The 19,461-nt window shown below is 30.3% G+C and overlaps 1 protein-coding gene across 4 annotated transcripts; it reads right to left on the bottom strand.

Annotated features, from left to right (window-relative positions):
- Positions 1 to 7,194: 7,194 nt before the first annotated feature.
- LOC111715907 (ankyrin-1) lies at positions 7,195 to 19,461 on the bottom strand. Of its 4 annotated transcripts, none has more exons than XM_023491334.1 (14): positions 19,318 to 19,461; positions 18,021 to 18,093; positions 17,711 to 17,856; positions 17,309 to 17,374; positions 15,687 to 15,814; positions 15,098 to 15,170; positions 14,704 to 14,746; positions 13,830 to 13,893; positions 12,088 to 12,174; positions 9,766 to 9,942; positions 9,285 to 9,346; positions 8,547 to 8,629; positions 8,029 to 8,093; positions 7,195 to 7,264 (listed from the first exon to the last, which is right to left on the bottom strand). In XM_023491334.1, the coding sequence occupies exons 3-14, from the start codon at positions 17,780 to 17,782 to the stop codon at positions 7,201 to 7,203; spliced, it is 984 nt and encodes a 327-aa protein (XP_023347102.1). In that variant the 5' UTR covers positions 17,783 to 17,856; positions 18,021 to 18,093; positions 19,318 to 19,461; the 3' UTR covers positions 7,195 to 7,200. The 4 variants fall into 4 exon arrangements, with proteins under 4 accessions (XP_023347102.1, XP_023347077.1, XP_023347085.1 ...); XM_023491309.1 differs by having other exon boundaries at positions 11,476 to 12,174; positions 19,318 to 19,459; XM_023491317.1 differs by having other exon boundaries at positions 11,476 to 12,174; positions 17,711 to 17,852; positions 19,318 to 19,459.

Here is a 19,461-nt window from a genome sequence, read left to right as displayed (position 1 = left end):
AAAATTTTTTTCAGACAGGAAAACGCTTTAGTATTCTTTCACTGGAGTCATGTAACTGTGAGTAACCACACAAAAAATATGATAACCCATTTTGACTTTTATTAGATACAAATAGACAAAACAGATACAAACAAGGCAGACAAGCCAATTTTATATATATAAATTGTCAAACATGCCGACCAATTAATTAAAATGTAAACTCCACATAGTTACACACATAGATTAATAACAACACAGATAGGTAGAAGCCTTCTGCCTTGAGGCAGAAGCCCAAAGGAGTCACGCGCATGTCGCGTTGAATTATAAGACAGAGAGAGAGCTTGCGCAGTTAACTCCTTTGGGCCTTTGCCTCAGTTGTGAACAAAAACCCTAAATCTTGAAAAGACGACATCCAGTGTTCTATCTGTATTGTTATTAATCTATGGTTTCACATTAAATTGATAGAGTGTCTACTGCATACAGTTAAATTGATTTTCAATTAAAATAAAATGAATTATAAGATTGTTTTAACGCGCTGTCCTTAAAGAAAAGATAACAATTAGATTCAACGGAAACATTTGTGCTATTTTGTAACTTGAGATTGATTTTTATTCATTTAAATTTAATTTTATTCAAGATGCTGGGAAGTTATACTTGCACATTGACAGTGATTCTTGCAGGTTATAGCTTACATAGTGTCCCTGTACTGAGAGACACCATTGACAGTGGTTATCTTGTCCAGCTTGCAATTGCACCGAAAGTAGCAGAGGATATAAAAGACACAAAAGATGTTAAGGAAGCTGAAAGTCAAGACTACCTGACCAGTGCACAGTGGTTCGAGGAAGATATACCTCATAAACAAGGTGATTTCACAACAGATGTCCAAGATTCGAATAAAAAATCATCTAGGAACTATGATAAGTCTTTGGAGAAAAATAAGACTCGCAAAGTTACCAAACTAGAATTTGATAAAGGACAATTAATCTTCAGTGATTTATCGAAAAATGATGGAAATATTACGATGGCAGACAAAGATCTTTCGCTGCAAGAAATTATGAAAACATTGTTGCTTCAGTCACATGTTGAAACAGCTGTTCCTAGTAATCAAACATGCATGGCGGCGCTCATGGACAAGATGGCGCAGAACAACAGTAAAGATAAACCAACGGAATCCAAAGCTTTACAACTTCTAGTTAAGTTAATTCAGAAAACATGCAAAAATTCAACATTTTGTTCAGAAACAATAGAAAATGCGCAATCTTGTCCAGAAAAAGTGAAAATAGAAAAAAGATATTTTGCAGAGGACGAATTTGTGAAAGCTGATTGCATCATACAATGTATTATAGAATAATACATTTTATATTATGTAATAATAATTTTTATATCATGTTTTTATTTAAACCAATGCTGAAATATTTATGTACCTAAATGTCTACATTTTACACATAAAAATAATTTATTGCATTTTTATTTATTGAAGACTGGTGTTGAATTTCAAGAAGGGTTTCAATGCGAAGTATCTTCCACAGAGTAGAGAATAGATAGAGGAAAAAGAAGAGTTCCCTTCGGTATGAATATTTTCAGTTCCTTAAAAGGAGTTCAAAATGTAAAATTCTAGTAATTGTGCACATATGCAGTTCATCACAGTATGTTCCCTGGACAATCTGTTTCAAGCTTTTTTATGATGAAAAATAAACATTAAAGGTGTTAAAGTGAAATAAAATCGTTATTTGATTTTAAGAAATCATTTTCAAAAAGGAGCTTGAGGTCCCTAAAGGTTAAAGAAGACTCAAATGTGCGAAGTACGCTGAAGCAGAAAGTTAAGAGATTACCTATTGATAAAACTCTTAAGTTTCCTTTATTGAAGTCAATACATCACTACTCAAATATTAGGTCTTTTATACATTTATCAAATTGTGCAAAAATCTGATCATTTTATGTTTTTCCTTTACCAAATATTGGTTAATTCACATTGAGAACTAAATCTAATTAGTACATCCAAGAAAAATAAATGCAAGAGAAATACTACTGAAATATTAGGTCTTTTATACATTTATCAAATTGTGCAAAAATTTGATTATTTTATGTTTTTCCTTGACCAGTTAATTAATTAATTCACATTGAGAACTAAATCTAATGTGTACATCCAAATAAACGAAATACATAAGCAAAAGTTGGCTTAGTTGGTAGGTTATTTAGATTTGTACGCAAATAGAAATATGTTCAAAAAGCACATTTTAGCTTCTCCCACAGTCAGCTTTAGTGCTAGAACTTTTAAAACGTTTGTAAATTATCTTAATGCCATGATAAACAAATTCAACATTTTGATCAGCATATATATTTATGGGTTTTTGAAAAAGAGGCAAAGATAAAAATTATTTTTCCTATTTTTAGCCTGTAAAGGTAATACTCTGAACAATTATGGGTCAATTTTGTAGAAAATAGTAAAAACCCAACAGGAGCATTTATTAAACAAATTACTAAATCTGTCTTTTATGCATATATCTTTTTGAATATATTTCTTTGTGCAAATAGTGCTAAATAACCTACCAACCCAGCCAATTTTTGCTCTTGCATTTATTTTTCTTGGATGTACTAATTAGATTTAGTTCTCAATGTGAATTAACCAATATTTGGTAAAGGAAAAACATAAAATGATCAGAGTTTTTGTACAATTTGGAAAATCTAAAAGACCAAATATTTGAGTATAGTGACGTGTAGATATCAATTAAAGAATTAGAAAATTAAAAGACAAATTAGATGAAATGATATTTTAGAACAGAAAATTGATATCTATTTACAAAATTGTCTTAATCCTTTTACGAAACCCGGTTTCCGATACCGGGTTTCATGACAATTCTCTTAAATTCCAGTCTCTGTATAGTACGATGGCAGTTCATAAAAATGGTGGCTTAACACTTTTTGGAGTGAACAGCACTTTGTTTATTATCTGCTCTGTGGTATCTACTTTGGATTTCAAATCAAATCATTTGATGTTAACTTTCTCGCACTTAAAAAGAAATCTGATTAACTTGTTTTTCTTCAAAAAATGCATGCTTCATCAATTTTCTGTTCGAGTAAGAAATGTTTTTGGTGTACATCATTAATATCATATGTTTTTGCCAATCCATGGAATCCAGGTTCGGCACACATATTATTATTATTAACTTACAATTATTACAGGGATTGCTTACTTTTTAAAAGATGTAACACAAACCCACTTTTTAAAATTAGGAAGAAAGCGAAGCTAACCCTCCATGATATCTGGACAACTATGAAAGTTAGTCACAAAATCTTTAGACAATCTCGACTTGAAAGCGTCGCAACTGCTTGGGGTTTTGTTTTACATCACTAATCAACTTCATCAAATATGTCCCTGATAACTGAGAACCTAAATAATCCAAAACTCAATGATCAAAAATAACTGTTGCGTTTTTGCCAGAAAACCGGGTTTTGTTATAGACATATCAAATATTTCCCCACCATTTATGAAACAAATGTGAATCAAGTACTCACACATTCTTTTTAAAAATTAATTTTTTTAGTGAAGGGCAAAACTTTTGTTGTTTATAATAGGCTTAGCCAGTGTCATATGTGTAGGGTTTCAATTTGCAAAACTTTTGCGCAATTTTTGTTAAAGAAAGCGCAAATTTTTGCTTTCGTTATGCTACATTTGTGCGCGAAAAAATAGCACTTTGCGCAATCATTCGGAAACTTAATTTCACGAAAAATTGCGCTATTTCGTTTTTGCGCTATTCTGTTTTGCGCAATTTAGCGAAACAAATTCTCAGTAAAAGGTTGAATAACGGTGTAAACTGTATAAATTAGTTATCTATGAAATTGCACCTTTTTGCATATGATTGTAATGCTATAACAGGATCCTCTATTTTGCAACCATAGAAATGATGGCAAACTGCAAATCAGGATGTTCACGATCTCACATAAAAGCCGAGCAGTATTTTGCCAGTTACTCATTTTAAACTTAATTAAGATAGAAACCGACACGTAGCATTTTTAAAATGCATATGTCTAGGCCTACAAGTACGTTGGCGAGGTAAAACCAAAGATTAAGACGTTACGACACTTCATGAAGTCGAGGCTGAAGGTTGTCTTTATCTCTGTGGGCATAAACCTTTCCTATTTTTAATAAATATATGAATTCGACTAGAAGTATTCAACATTTGAAACATCAAAGTTTAACACCACACTAAGATTCAGACATCTATAAAAACTATCATCCATTTTTAATTTTCAAATTTCTAATTTCTGTTTTATTAATTTCTGTACCTCAATTTGAAGATTTTGTAAACCAACAGTAACAAATTGATAGCAGCAGAATCATAATTTATTTGTGTATGGTGTATACATTTTTGAATAAACCTTTAGTTGATTTGATTTGGTGCTGAAACTGTCAATTTTGGTCAATTTGGTCAATACCATGTTTTGCATAAAAATGTACGTTTTGCGCAATACTACCGGTTTTGCGCTGATTACGCAAAACATATTGCGCAAAATTTCGCAAAACAAATATTTGCACGAAAAGTAAGCAAATTTTGCACACAAAAAACAGTCCTTTCGTGGAAACCCTACACATGTGTAGCTAGGAAGAAAATTTAGTACCATGTTTTTGTATGCAGAAATGCGCAAGTCACTTTTGAAGAAAATCCCTGAGTGCAGGGTCGTTGTGAATTGGACATGCCTTCCTACAATAGAGGGTCACTAGAAATTATGCTTTCATGACCCTTTAAATTAAAATAAATTTAATTGCACCTAGTGATTGGGAACACGTTTAAAAATAGAGTAAATTTAAAGTTTCCAAATAAGGTTTTAAGTCTATAAATATAAATATAGGGATGTTTCCAAAATGTGGTCTTCTATCATTTTAAAGGGTTACTTTAAAAAAGTAAAATAAATGAAAATTTTTAAGGTTTTAAGTCAGTCTATTGGAATCTTTTTCATCTTTACTCGTCCTAGCCTATATTAAAGATGGCAAAGTTATTAGATAGTACTGGACTATTATGTTTTTTTAATGTTTCAAATCTGGACAGCAAATTTAGACGAGGATTCGTTTGTTATTATGTAAACAAAACTAAATTCTGAAAACGACAAATTTTTGCTCATGTTGAAAATTGGATTAAAATTTTATTTTTGTATCAATTAGTTCGTTTACGTACAAATATCACAACAATCTTAAATTTTAGAGAAGTTTTCATAATATTTTAATTAGTCGATTTGATTTCTGATTTAGAAGACTGTAAACCTAAATTAAATTGGCCCTTTCTGAATAAAGTGGAATGTCCGATTCACAACCTTACCAGCTGAAAACCTATGTCAGATAATTATGAATTAGATTGACACGTTTTTGGTTATGAAAACTGATGTATTTCAATTTGTGGTTTCTCTTAAACAGTTACACATTGTTTGCTTCAAATCAATGGAGAAATTATCAGGATTAAACACTTCTAACGCTAGAAAAATGGGGTTATCTTCCACATTAGATTAAGGATTAAAGATAACCGTTGTGAATCAGGCATGCCCCCTCTTCATATTAAGAGTCACTTCAAATTACGGGAACAGTCTCTTTAAACTTCATTTTTGTTAAAATATATTGAAAATACTTTATATTCTTTTTTTTACCGTTTAAAATACTATCTTTCTATTTGAATATTTGAATATTTGAATATTTGAATATTTGAATATTTGAATATTTGAATATTTGAATATTTGAATATTTGAATACTTGAATATTTGAATATTTGAATATCTTTTATCTAATTTTCCATTAAAAATAAGAAAATAATTTATTAGGAAATAGGCTTTCTCAACTGACCCAAACTTTGAAAATAAATCATAAAAAAATAAAAATTAATTAAAAAACTTAAATTAATTTCAATCAACAAAATGTGGGATTCAAAACGTTTAGGATAAAACAAAACTATAACAAAATTGGAGTAATTGCATTTTTGTAACTTTTGCAAATTCTAATATTAAATGACAACCTCCAATGGTCTGGTTGATTAAATTGTGCAGTTGGTCCCAATGAATATGTTCTGCAAAAGAATTATCTTTTTAAAGTTTCAAAATAAGGTTTTAAGTCTACAAATATAAATATAGGGATGTTTCCAAAATGTGGTCTTCTATCATTTTAAAGGGTTACTTTAAAGAAGTAAAATAAATGAAAATGTTTAAGGTTGTAAGTCAGTCCATTGGAATCTTTACTCGTCCTATACTAAAGATGGCAAAGTTATTAGATACTACTGGACTATTTTTTGTATGTTTCAATCTGGACAACATTGTTAGACGAGGTTTCATTTGTTATTATGTGAAAAAAAAATTAAATTCTGAAAACGAGAAATTTTTGTTCATGTTGAAAATTGGATTAAAATTTTATTTTTATGATTAATTTGACATAATCTGCACAGTGAACATACAGGGTTAAAAAGAAAGAATTAGACTGTATATAGACGACCTGAAAATCTTTAAATATCAAGTTTAAAAGAAGTTTTCAGAATTTAGGCTTATGAAAAAATTTTGCGAATAGCAATCAAGTTTACAGTAGCAGGAAACCATAAATATATTAAAACAGACAGTACGAATAGCAAACAAGTTTACAGTATAGCAGGAAACCATAAATATATTAAAACAGACAGTACAAATAGCAAACAAGTTTACATAAGCAGGAAACCATAAATATATTAAAACAGACAGTACAAATAGCAAACAAGTTTACAGTATAGCAGGAAACCATAAATATATTAAAACAGACGGTACAAATTACGGACAGTCGTCTTTAAAGTCGTTCTTTGTGTGAAACTCAGCATACTTTTTTATTCCAGATAAAAAATTGTTATGCCTCATGTTATACATTTATATAACAATATCAGTAACATATTAAACGTAAATGTTATTACAGTATATAACAATACCAGTACATATAACACGAAAATGTTATTATTACAATAACAATATGTATTTCCATTAATTTAAAGAAATTGAGTCTTTGTTACAAACTCACATTTTAGAATATCTTTGCTACCTGCTGTTGTTTAATATTTTTAATTTAGGTTATTTGATCTAAAAGAATTCATAGTTTGAAATATCCAAGGTCTACAACATTGGGTTGAAAAGATAATGATGATTAGTGAATCCGACTTTTTGGCAAAGCCTCTGTTTTTTTTTGTCACTGCCGACAAATCTTGTGGTTGATTTTTTTTGTCGGATTTATTTTGAGTTTGCCAGTTCTTCCAAGCCTCGGTTCCGAACCTCCATTTCCGAATATTCAACTCTGAACATAAATAATGTACATGTAAGGATACCAAAAAAAGAAAAATATTGTTTGAATTTTTATGCACAAAATTACAGGGTCTATATTTTCTAATAATATAATATATTCTGATTTATAATAAAATAGCATTTTAAGATAATGCAGATTTTTTTTTGCTTTTTCGTTTATAAATATAAAAAAATTCAGAAATACGTATTTTTGTAAGGCAACATTTCTTGCTTCGACCTATCTATATAAACCACCTATGCTGAAAAATTTGGCCCGATTTTACGTTTATTGGATAACTAAACAGAACAGACAAGCACGGTACATTAGGTGTCCTGGTTAATAGTCAGTAAGCCTTAACTTTGGAACCCAATTCACCCGTGCAATGAACATTTTTCTTATTTGTTATACTTCTATGCTGAATTTAAATAATTTGAGCTGTGGCTCAAATATGGTTTTGGTTTCACTTAAAATTGTATTCAATGTTTCAAGATTCAAGCCGGCGCTCAATTGAAATCGGTTTTTGGCGGATTTAGGACGAGGCTCAAATTCATTAAATTAGGACTCAGGTTTTTATAATTTCAAAATTTGAGTAAATAAATCCGTTTACGCTATTCTTGACAGATTTTGAATTAAAAATATCTCAATTCAGACAGGATGTACTTTATTGTAGTAGTATATTACGTAATAGAGCCATTACTTAACAGTGAAAATGCAAATTAATCATATCCAAGAAAACTTTTATGAAAATTAGATAAAATTGAAAATTGTAAAAAGACCTGCACTGCGGACATGTTAATAACTGGAACCTACAGCTGTCGCACACGTTGTGACCATTCTTGCACTGATCAATTCAGGGATTAGATTTATCAGATGAAAATTTACTTTTAATGTTTGAACTGTTATAAAAAATGTGTCTTTCGAACAATTTATTAAACAAAACTAGCAATATTTTTTTTGTAAATATATACATCCCATTTTGCTAAAATAATTTTTGAAATGCTGATGTCAAAAACCAACTTTTTAGTGAAACTTTTTCTTAAATGATGCATTTTGTGACCTTTCTCCTCTCCCTCTATTTGTACAGATGATAACAACTCTAATTTTCATATCCCTTTGCCTTTCGACCTATGGTTATTTAAACCTTTGATATTTCAAACTTTGACTATTTAATCTGAAAGAAACCATAGTTTTAAATATCAAACATCTACAATATCAAGTTTTAAAGATATAAGGATTATAAAATTAATATATAATGTGAGAGTTCAGTTCTTTTACAATTATTTTCAAATTGTACCTGGAGGATTTTTTTATTTATCATAACTTCTAAACAAACAGGGCATTCAAGCACGCGACGCACTAAACTTCGTCGTAGTGATTCTAAAAAATGGAATATTTTTTAGAAATTTACCAAGACTTTTTTCGAATTGTTAACGAAGGAAATGAACCGGGAAATTTGAAAAAAAACTAACTAAAATTTGATAAATCTATCGGAAAATATTGGATAAACTAACGTACAATTTTATCAAACCAACGGAAAACTTGATAAAACGAAAGGAAAATTTGACAAAACTAATGGATAATTTGATAAAACTAAAGGAATATTTAATAAAATAACAAAAAATTTGACAAAACTAAAGGAAAATTTAAAAAAAAGAACGGTTGCTTTTAAAGAATAATTACATATTTGTTAATTTTTATGATTGAAATTGCATGAAAGACATGAAACCATAAATATTCTCTTAGATCAGACCCCAATAATTATTCATAAGATAGAAGTTCAACTTTTGTTAACAAACTTATTTACAGTGACCGGGTGAGGACAGCTGATATTTGTTTAAAGATTGAAAGTTTCACGAACGACAAGTTCAGTAACGAACAGAAAAATAGTTAAAAGGTAAAAAACGAACGACTAATTGATTAGCGTGTCGTTCGTTCCGTTAGTTTATAAACGAATGGATTGCCCAGATCTCGTTTTAATTGGAGATTACTCACCTTTGGATTCCTTGGAAGGCATTGGTTGTGGATTACTCACCTTTAGATTCCTTGGAAGGCATTGGTTGTGACAGAAGCTCTAAACTGTTTTCATCTCTCTCACTTAGAATTAATCTTTTCAAATATGTTTTAGGATTTCAAGAGTTAAAAGGGAGAAAGAAAACACGTCCCCAGGCGATAAAAATGCTCAAAGTAAACACAGAAATATAAATACCTCGTACTTTTGTTAAAAAATTCTCAAATGGAAGGTTTTATAGTATCTAATTAAGTAATTTAAAAGTATGTTTTAAGGCAGAAATATCTTCTACAAAAAGAGGGATCACTCCACTGTATAATCCCGAAACAAATTACTTCTTAGGGAAATTAATTACTAAAGTCTTTGATTCTTTTTAGGCACTTTAAACTGCCCTAATAAGGCATAAAGAGTAAAGGATGTCACTTTAGGGCCGCGAAAAAACAGTGTGAAATTAATCTCAAATTGTAAAAAAGGCGTGAATCTATTTTTTAAAGATAATTCGTCCCTCGAACTAGAACCCGAGTATTGAGCCTGAGATTGGTGAATACTGGATTCCGTTTGATCCATAGAACTGGATCGGACTTGAGATTGGTGATCCCATCGTTCTAGGATCTGGATCACTTCAGTCTTATTCCGATCCTTGGCTATATCTAGGCAGGTCTTCCCTTGGTTGTTCAACAACCTAGTCAATGGAAGTTTAAAGGGACTGTAAACGGAATTTCAAGTGATATCCACCTAAACTGTGGCATGTGAGATTAGAAACAGTAACCGGCCTTAATTGCTTTTTTATTGTTTTTTTTTAAAATTAATATTAAGGAAATTTCCGCGATGTAATTCATTAATTTTTGATTGTTTTCAATTGCGTTTTCTTTGTAAAAATGACCTACGGATTTTGCTACAAAACTTTTATTAAAGTTGTCAGAAAAGTAACATTTTTTGTAAGCTAGAAACACGACGATATCTTGAAATTGTTGATCAGATAAAGGTTTAAATGGTACCGTATTAAATCGGGCATTCCCCTTTTGAAATGGAGGGTCACTCAAACATACAATATAAAGTTTATTAAGATCTACCAGAATCATTTAGTTTTTCTATTTTTTCTTTTTTTCAGCAAGAAAATTATTTTTAAGTTTCGGCACTTTTATTGGATTAATAAATACAAATATTTTCTGATTAAAAACTAATTATATTTGGTGATGAAAAAACTGTAGACGATGGTAGAGTGGCAATTCAGATGCATAACATTACCCTTTAAAGCTTTACTTGATAAAAAAAAAATGCACCTTCGTTTGAGCAATAATGGTGAAAATTTACTTGTTTTTATATCTAAATTTTTTAATTTTATTTTTAACCTTATATTTCCACTGTATACTAGAAGAAGATTTAAAGGGAGTGACCGCCTATGTAAGTTAGTTGAACTGGAACTGCAGTGTTGTGGAAAACTTCTTTCAGAATCATTTGAGACATATTAAACTTTTTAAAGATCCGTGAATCCTGAGTTTGAGCGCAAATTCGAAGTTCAAAACTCCTAATTTGGGGGTGGATACGTTTTCAGAATCATCTTTTTTTTATTATTTTTATTTATTATTAAATAACGACGACATAAAGTGTAAAAGTTCTACAATAGACTACAGACGACATGTATAGGGATATGTTGAGAAAATAAAAATTAATCTTATCATTGAAAATAAGTAAGCTTGTTCAATTATTAGTTTCTATTTTCTCATTATTCGCAAAGATTTTCTGCAGATTTTCTTGAATTATTATTGAAAAGACGACATTTGAAGAATTTCAAGAAATCTGCGAATAAATTCAAAGAAAATAAGAAATTCAATTTAATGATGAAAACGAAATAATTATTTCTAGCATTGATTTATTGACATACATGATATACAGATCTTTAAAAATTTTAAATGTCTCAAATGAATCAGAAAGAAGCTTTCAACAACACTGCATACTCAGTTCAACTACCTTACATAGCCGGTCACTCCCTATACCCTTGTATTTCCTCTGTATTCTAGGAGTAGATTTAACCTTATATTTCAACTGTATACTAGAAGAATATTTAACCTTATATTTTCACAGTATTCTAGAAGAATATTTAACCTTATATTTCCACTGTATACTAGAAAAAGATTTAACCTTATATTTCCAATGTATTCTAGAAGAATATTTTAACCTTATGTTTCCACTGTATTCTAGGAGAAGATTTAACCTTATATTTCCACTGTATTCTAGAAGAAGATTTAACCTTATATTTCCACTGTATTCTAGGAGAAGATTTAACCTTATATTTCCACTGTATTCTAGGAGAAGATTTAACCTTATATTTCCACTGTATTCTAGAAGAAGATTTAACCTTATATTTCCACTGTATTCTAGGAGAAGATTTAACCTTATATTTCCACTGTATTCTAGAAGAAGATTTAACCTTATATTTCCACTGTATTCTAGGAGAAGATTTAACCTTATATTTCCACTGTATTCTAGAAGAAGATTTAACCTTATATTTCCACTGTATTCTAGGAGAAGATTTAACCTTATATTTCCACTGTATTCTAGAAGAAGATTTAACCTTATATTTCCACTGTATTCTAGGAGAAGATTTAACCTTATATTTCCACTGTATTCTAGAAGAAGATTTAACCTTATATTTCCACTGTATTCTAGGAGAAGATTTAACCTTATATTTCCACTGTATTCTAGAAGAAGATTTAACCTTATATTTCCACTGTATTCTAGGAGAAGATTTAACCTTATATTTCCACTGTATTCTAGAAGAAGATTTAACCTTATATTTCCACTGTATTCTAGGAGAAGATTTAACCTTATATTTCCACTGTATTCTAGAAGAAGATTGACTATATGAGGATGACCCATAACTGCAGCACTATGAAGAGGTGTCCAACCAGATCTAAAATGTGTTTAGTAATTAAATGTAAAAGTTCAATTAATTTTTTGGTTACCCCTAATTTTATCGATGTCGAAAAGAGCACATATCATATATACAGGGATACGATGGGATTAAATGACGACCTAAAACTTTTTAAATACAACGATTTGAATTTAAATTTCTGCCTTTAATACAGTCTATAAACGACGTTTTAATTCATTTCGGAATGAAATAGTCAGGTGTATGAGCGAGGGAAGGCAGGCGGCCATAAACCACAACATTTTTCCCTTCCATGCCACATATTACCTTTTTCGTCTTCTGGCAGCCTTGAGCCACAACCGTACATTCTTTCATGCCACATCATTTGAGTCTTCTGGCAGTTATTATGTTTTAAACAATAATTTTAGTGCATTGAAATTGTGATTTTCAAAAATCCAGCGGCGTCATGCAAAAGATATACAGGGTGTCCCACGAAACATGACAGTATGTAAGAGGACTTGAATGTCGTCTTGATTTTTGATATAATTTGCTGTGTTTATTTGTCAACCTAATTTTAACTATTGTCATGTTTCGTGGGACACCCTGTATATAAAGAACTTTATATTTAAGTTTTAAATTGAAATAATGACGATTTCTTTTAATGTAAACTGCTAAACTTATTTTCCCCAAAAATAAATTTAATTATTCAATGGCTTATTTTTGCAAACATTATGAACAATAAAAATGATGCATCATAATATACACATAGTTAAAAGGGCGCCCAAACCGAAAATTTGCACTATTTTACGAGAAAATTTCAAAATAGAATTTCTTTTTTGAGAAGATCTGTAAGGCTCAGGTAATGATAGTAAATATTGTGATTTTTCTCATCTTTTCTTATTCTTTAGACTACCCCAAACAATTTGTCTCGGTGCCCGTAAAGCGTAAAATGATGTGAAATTTTCTTTGTATAATGTAAAGCAGTTTATAAACTGAACACACAACTAATTGATCTTTAATAAACTTTATAATAAAAATTAAATAACTGCAGGAAGACTCAAATACAGTAGCATGGAAGACCGTACGGTTGTGGCTCATGGCTGCCGGAAGACAAAAAACATAATATGTGGCATGGAAGGGGAAAATTTGGTGGCTTATTGCCGCCTGCCTTCCCCCACTTGGTGTACCGTGTAAAGCTTTAGCGAACCATGAAAAAAGAAAAAGACTTTAAAATTTCATACAGTCGTCCTGAAGTGTCTTGTCCATTGTTTGTGTGTAACCCTGTAGTTAAATTTGGGAAATCATTGGCAATGTTTTTTAACTGGAGAGTTGTGAAAACGATGTGGGAGAAAGAAAGTAATAGAAAAGAAAAATTCTCCGTGTACATAAAAGTTGGAACCGTATATGTACATCTTTTAATGTATTGTACAGTGTGTATTGAACTGTACAGTTTGTATGGTACTATAGAGTCCGTACTGTACTGTGCAACTTGTGGTGTACTGTACAATGTGTACTGTATGGAAAACTGTACAATTGTTACTGTACGGAACAGTCTGTATTGTAATGTAAAGTTTGCACTGTAATGTACAGTTTGCACTGTACTGTTCAGTTTGTACTGTAGTGTACAGTCTGTTCTGTACTCTACAGTTTGCTCTGTAACGTACAGTTTGTTTGTACTATATTATCAGTTTGTATACCTAGACTGAAGGTTGGCCAGATGGGGTGCAGTGCTGAGAAGAAGACGAGCTATCGGCTCATGACCTGAAATTAATATTGATGGTTTGTTTTTCAAGGACTTTTTTAATGTTTTTAAAATTTTAAATAGCACCCCACAAATACTGTGAACTTGTGAAGGTTCCAACATTTCAAAACTATCTTCTGTCTCCTGAGAGAAAATATAGAGCAAAACTTTAAAAGACGATCATTTTTGGTTCATATTTTGCATATATCGGATCCTCTCTCAGGGTCAAATTTAGTCTAGTGAGTCAGGTAAGAAAACGTTTGAAATAAGCAATTTAGAATTTATTAAACTTTTTCGATTTTTTTCAACACTTAAAAGTGGAAAAACCTTAAAACATCAGTTATTGCACTTCACCATAGTCTCACTCACATCAGATCGTAAATAGAAATTTGAAACAATAGTCTCACTCACATCAGATCGTAAATAGAAATTTGAAACAATAGTCTCACTCACATCAGATCGTAAATAGAAATTCTAAACAATCTTACAATGCAATTCAATTGACCTGACATCCTATAATTAATAATAATAATTATAATTTTGGGAAAATGCAAAAAAATGTCGCAGAGAAAAATTAAGATTTGGGAAATTGCCATTTGAAAGATATCAAACATCGTTTAAGCTTAACAGTTAATGAATAATTGTAGAACTTTATTTCAAAAATGTATTTTACATTTAGAAATATATATCATTTTTTAATATTACAAAAGTGGATATGTTTTTAAGTACTCAACAAATGTTAAATGTTGTATGGGACAAAGTGCATTTTAAACATTATAATTTTAAATTCTAAAAGTGCACACGATGTAGACACAGTAATAAAGATTGACCTGCATCAGCCGCACAGTGTAGTAGAGTCAACTCATCTTCATCCTACAATATGCTTTTGTTTAAACTTCTAGAATTCCAGCGCGCTCCGCGCATCCTTACGTGTACATATTTTATTTAACTACAAAAATTTCCCATATATCCGGCCTTACTATTGATCCTATCAATCAACAAAAAATTAATGTGTTTTTTTGGGCGATTTTTTTCCTGCTTCCTTATTTCAAATAATAAAAGGGTCAAACAACATTTTGGAAATAATTTTAATTCCCTGACCTCAGGAGGGCTTTATTGACTTTACAATACCGTTAAATCACTTCGCGTAGTAAAGTTGTTAACCAAAAAGTAAAATGAAATGTACGACGACATTCTATGAATTCTTTATCACTCCAAAACTACCTTATCTTGAACACTGCCCCCTCTTGAGAGAAGAACAGCAACCACTCGTGTATGGCCCTCTTGTACAGCACATCTAGATACGTAAGGTTAGACAAGGGTGTAGGGCCGCCATGAGCCCCACAAAATTGTCTCCAAGTCTCAATGTTCGCTGATGAGTATCAATAATTACCTGGCGCTACCACCTAAACATTAGAATAGATATTACAGAAGTAATCAATAAAAAATTTAAAGAAAATATTTAGTATTTAAATAGTTCTGCAGTTTTTCTTAAATATCNTTTTTAAAACATTGTTATACATTATTTTTATAAGAGATTTATAATAAATTTACTGTCTGCAATAAACTCATCACTGTGGTCGACCTATTAAATATGTTTAAACAAGTTAACATATTTCTTTCTTATTCTTTGATTTGGCTTAAGGATTTTTATTTGCTGGTAAAATTCAATTGATAGAATTGGCGATCACTGATTTTTTTTCATAAACTTAATTTGTTATTTTTCGCCTCTGATTGGTTAAACAACCGTTCTACAATGTTTTACGGAAACAAATATGATAAAGTATACTTTTTGCAGTCTTTAAAGTTTCACCTTAGAGGTGTTGCTCCGTCCTGCCCTTTAGCATCTACGGCTTCTCCTTGTTCAAGGAGAAGAGAAACAACATCTACATTTCCAGCTATAGCAGCATGATGCAGAGCAGTATATCCCAGGTCATCTTTCTACAATATATAATATATAAATATATAGGAATATATTGCCAGCTTTTCAGCAGTGTTATGCAGTTCAGTATATTCCAGGTCATCTTTCTTTTAAATATATTATATATAATGATAAGTATATAAAAAAAAATATTTATTATATATTGCCAGCTATTTAACAGAATGATGCATAAAGTTTATAAAATTAAGCCTTTAAGAGAGCTTCGCGCTCCATTTTTCATAAATATTCAATTCAACATTTATTGAATTAAAACACACAACTAGAAGTATATCTAATACATAAAGATAACAAATTCGGACGTACGGAACACATAAACATTTTCTTGATAAAATTAATCTTCTTGATTGGATACATGCAATGCCAACTAGATGAATAAAAACTAAAAATAGAAATTAATACAATGGATTATTTATGAGAGATTAGGGAAGATTTAAAGATTATTTCTATTATTTTTCTTAAAGTAAAATTTATTACTTTTCTTAATATTTCTTTTTTACATTTTCTTTATAAAATAAATGATTAACTTATCTAATCTTTATTTCTTGTTTATATCTTATTAAGAAAATTATGTTTTTTAGAAAGCATGTTTTAAATGACAAAAAAATAGAATTTGATACTTTGAATTATTTGTAAAAGGAATATGAATATTTCTTTCTTTTGGTTTTTAGTAATTTTAGAACACATATTTTGACTAGAATTTGAGAAAAACTGTTTATAACGGAGTTTAATGTTTATATGATTGATTCATCATCTAAACATTTATCCATGATTCATCATCTAAACATTTGTCCATGATTCATTAAACATTTATCCATGATTCATCAAACATTTATCCATGATTCATCAAACATTTATCCATGATTCATCAAACATTTTCAAGCACACAGATAGGTCTAGGAATTGTATTGTTAAAAGAACTTTTGTCCCTTAAAACTCTAATTTAGGGTTCAAGGATTGATTTACAAATTTAGAAGATCCCACATAGTGTATAGAGATTAAGCATTCAAGATTATAAAGATACAAACAAAAGTTCGATCTCTGACTGGGAACTTTAAAATTGTATACCCTTAATCTCGATCGCTTAATCTGAATATCCAATGTTGACAATTTTAATTTCATGCTTAATCCGCTCTTCTTTTTTTGAATATCCTAGATTCCGACCGATAAGAGTCTCTCATTAACATTTCAAATTGATTGGCTATCCGGGTAATCTAACATTTAAGCTGTAATCTTGCGAGTATTAAAGCATTGATCTCGATATCCATAATTCTAAAATTTTTAGCTCTGGTAAATTTGATAATACAAGGAAAATATTCTGGATAGTTTGCCGTAAGATTGATGCAATTATGGAATAGAAAGACTCTCACATTTTTTAGGATCCCTGTCTATGCTAAAAACTTTGAATTTTTTAAACAAACAAACAAGCGATGTCAAACGACGGCTGTAGATGTGTTAGGAAATTTTTTCTCACTTTTTATGTATGAAATGATTACCTTATGTACATTTTTTGAATGTTTCTTTATGTACTCCAGATCAGCGTTGTACACAGCATCAAACCACTGTACAATGTACATAATTGATGATTTATTCATTTGTCGGCATGTTTAAGGGAAGCCAAAAAAACGAAATACATGTCTCAAACTTTGATTTTGTAGTTCCTATTTCTGTACAACGTTGTTTAAATGTGATCTGATTTTATCTTAATTCATGGTTTAAAATATATTGTTTAACATTTCATAATATTGGCAACAGCTGATTTCATTTCCGAAAAAAAATCCGAATAAAATATGCAATTCAACAATTTTACATTAGTAAGGTGTAAAACATATATTTTCCATACAATTGAAATAAGTTGTGAATATGATAAAAGAGCACTAATATTTATTTAATCTAACCTTTGGGCAACCATACGAAGTCTTAATTGTAGTTAATTTCCTTGTACCGCTTGTTGGCATGTAGAACGGCATCTGTACACGGTGTGGCGTAATATAAAGCCTCCCAGGTAATATTATGTCCTGACCACTTGCTTAATGCTTTCTGTCTGAAACATCAAATTTCTANATTTTACTGAGGTGGGATAATCCCCTATAATCCCCCTCCCCTTGTTTACTTATCTGAATAGATCTTGTAACAGTTTAACAATGTAAAAGATAAGATCGTTTTAAATGTTTCCCCAACATTTATTAACTAAAAGCAAATACTTACGGTTAACAGGTAATTAAGATTGCATGAAAGATGTAAAGAATAATCCGCGGCAAAGTTGCTCCAGCCACATTTGCTGCAAAAACATATGTGATTTTTTGTAACAAATTATTTTGGTGCCAATTTAAAAAATTTGACAGCAAATGTTTAATTTTCATATGAAGGGGATAGTCTGTTTTTTTTGTTTACAATAAACACCAAAACTTAAAGTTGTGGTTACTCACATCAGGGTTTAGGTTGAAATTATTTGTGGAAATTTCATGGAAAATTTATCAATGAAACAGAAAGTTTTCGTTGATTTATTTGATACAAAGATAAAGTGGCGGCTTGGATACCATCATTGTAGTACATTTTATATGTTTGTACAACTAAAAAGTATTTATCATAAACAAACTAAATTATAATGTATTTGATCAATTGTGTGCTAGTTGTTTTTGTTCTCTTTTCAAAAACTTTTTGTTAGAAAAGTGGTTTTTCAACCAAAGAGTTCAAAGATTTGTTCAAGATATTGACTTTAAATTGTTTTGTTTTTTGCAAATAAAACTAAATACTATTTTTAATTCAAGCATCAACAATAAAAATAGTTACAGCCATCTGAACAAAACTGACAAGTGACAGCCATACATTTCTAACTTGAACTTCAAAATTAGCGAAATTTGTTAAGAATTTGGTGAACAAAATTTTCGTTTTTGTTTTCGTTCCCATTTCTGTGGCTGAACAAATTTTCACAAAATAGATTGAACGAAAATTTAAAATCCTATTAAAAAAACTGACCATGGCAAATGTCTATTTGTGGCCGAAAAACCGGTAATACAAGTGATTTTTAAATTTTTTTTAAATTAAGTTGATTTGATTATTAAAAGATCCGTCTTGTAAAGCATAATTCAACGCAGCAAACGGTTTGTAAAAATATTCAAAAACATGATTCTGGAGCATTAAAGTGGAAAAAATTAGGTTACTCACAAAATCAGCTGTTTTCCCTAGTTATTCAGCTCCAACTTGAATATTTTTCATTATTTTGTAGAACTTTTTTTTCCGTTGACAAATCTTTTGATTCCCAAAACGACATAATTTGAGAAGAAAAAAAATGAATGAAAAATCTTTCACCCTTGCAGTATATGTTAGCCATTGCTGACCAAACGGCTGTACCGAATTGGCGGACATTTTTGATGCAATAATCTTTTTCTTTAGAATTAGACTTTTTTAATTCCACGGGCAACACCGGCCCGTTTCACCTAACCAAAATTCATAAATAAAAGAAACACACATGACTTTCTTTATCTTTTGTAACATTAGTTACCATTTATCTCCTGTTTATCCGCCAATTCTTGTTCAATCGTACTGCTGTTGGAATTGTACAGTACTGCAGTACAATGAATGATTATCATGCAATGACCCACAGTGTACGGGGAGGTTTGTGTACACTGTACAAACCTTGGGAAAC

This window comes from Eurytemora carolleeae, unplaced genomic scaffold (assembly GCF_000591075.1).
Source record: "Eurytemora carolleeae unplaced genomic scaffold, Eaff_2.0 scaffold14, whole genome shotgun sequence".
In the NCBI taxonomy this organism is placed as follows: domain Eukaryota; kingdom Metazoa; phylum Arthropoda; class Copepoda; order Calanoida; family Temoridae; genus Eurytemora; species Eurytemora carolleeae.
The sequence above is the reverse complement of the archived record's forward strand: the minus strand, read 5'-3'. Positions and strand labels throughout refer to the sequence as shown.